The 1,646-nt window shown below is 14.9% G+C and overlaps 1 protein-coding gene across 1 annotated transcript; it reads left to right on the top strand. All coding sequences in view use genetic code 6, as the record gives it.

Annotated features, from left to right (window-relative positions):
• Positions 1–667: 667 nt before the first annotated feature.
• On the top strand, positions 668–1,528 carry TTHERM_002653369 (transmembrane protein, putative; the record flags this gene model as incomplete). The annotated part of the gene is made up of 3 exons (XM_012801102.1): positions 668–1,169; positions 1,227–1,276; positions 1,470–1,528. 2 exons carry the CDS (start codon positions 668–670, stop codon positions 1,262–1,264), a joined length of 540 nt encoding a protein of 179 aa, XP_012656556.1. The 3' UTR covers positions 1,265–1,276; positions 1,470–1,528.
• Positions 1,529–1,646: the final 118 nt, after the last annotated feature.

Raw genomic sequence — 1,646 nt, forward strand, 5'->3', positions numbered from 1 at the left:
TTATATTATTATAATTTTAAACTTATTATTAATTTAGTAATTATGATTATTTTTACTATCCTTAATATTGTCTTTGAATGTTTTTATATAAAAATTTCTTAATAACTTTCTTTTATATTTCTTTGACTCTTTTTAGATTTATTGATTTTCCTATTTTTATTATTATTATTATAATATTTTGAAAGGGTTAACCTTTATTTAAAAAAATTATTAGTTTACCCCTTTTCATTTTTAAAATTTCACTTATCTTGCAACTTTCTAAAAAGTATTTGCTTTCTTAACACTTTTTATTTTATTGTTTTTGATGTTTTGAATAGAAAATAAAATAAGAAATATAAGTATAAAAATCAATAATTAAATTTGTTTTAATTTATAAAATCTATACAAAAAATGAATAAACATATAAAAACTCAAAAAATTAATTAATATTATTTTTTTACTATTATATTTATATAAAACCTTTTGACAAAGTGTTGCTTTTTCGAAAGAAAGCAAAATATTTACTAGATTATTTGTATTATCTTATTGATTTTTTAGCTATTAATTCTATTTAAGTTATTTTTTTCAACTCTTACATGACATCTCCAATTTTAATCAAATTTATTTTGTTTTTTTTAATTAAAAAAAATAATTATTTGTGAAATTAAGTAATAAAAAGCATTTTTATATGAATGGAAATTTATTTTACTTATTAACTTATATTTTTTTATTTCTACTTCCATAAATTTATTTTCTTTTTTAGCCATTAATTTTCTAATATACAAATTGTTTATATAATTACTAAAATACTTATGTCATTTAATTTAAATTTGAAGCTTTTTTTCTTCAATTTTTTAATTTTCAAAAATCTTAAAATTTAACTTTGTGTTTTAACTAAGACTCAAAATATAGAAAATTATAATTTATACAGGCTTAAATTACAGTATTTAATATTTATATCTTAATGAAAGGAGAATAAAAAAGGAAACTGATTTATTAATATATATTTTTAGAATGGTACAAATTAAATAAGAATAATTAAAAAAGAAAATCAATAATTTTTTTTAATTCAACAAAATTATTAATTTCTGATCATAATTAATTAATTTATTAAAAATCAAAGAAATAAAAAGGGAAATAAATAAAAAAAAATGGAGTAATAGAATAACTCTTAAAATATTCTAGAAGATGTATCCATCATTATTAATTTTATTTATTATTATAAAATCTTTTTTTTAAATAAACAGTTAATGAAATCTAACTTGAAAGCTCTAACTCATATTGACTTACAGTTAAAGTATGAAATATATAAATATAAATATTTATTCATTAATTCATATTTAATCATAAATTTTTTATAAATAAAATTTTTTAATTTTTTCTCTTTTTTATTACAAAATTAAGAATAAATAAAATTTAATCTATTTGATTCATTCATTCATAATTTATTCTTAGATTAAATTCTTTATTATTATTAATAAAATAAATAGAAATTGTATTCTTAGTAATCAATAAGTTGCTTAACTTAACAACACTTTAGTATAATGTTAAAAATTAGAATCTTTAGTATTAAATCTCAAGTAATAATTTAAATTTATTATCTTAAATATTATAATTGATTAATTAATTAATTACTTTTTGCTATCAATCTAACACCTAGTAAGGAA

Source organism: Tetrahymena thermophila (assembly GCF_000189635.1).
Source record: "Tetrahymena thermophila SB210 genomic scaffold scf_8253806, whole genome shotgun sequence".
In the NCBI taxonomy this organism is placed as follows: domain Eukaryota; phylum Ciliophora; class Oligohymenophorea; order Hymenostomatida; family Tetrahymenidae; genus Tetrahymena; species Tetrahymena thermophila.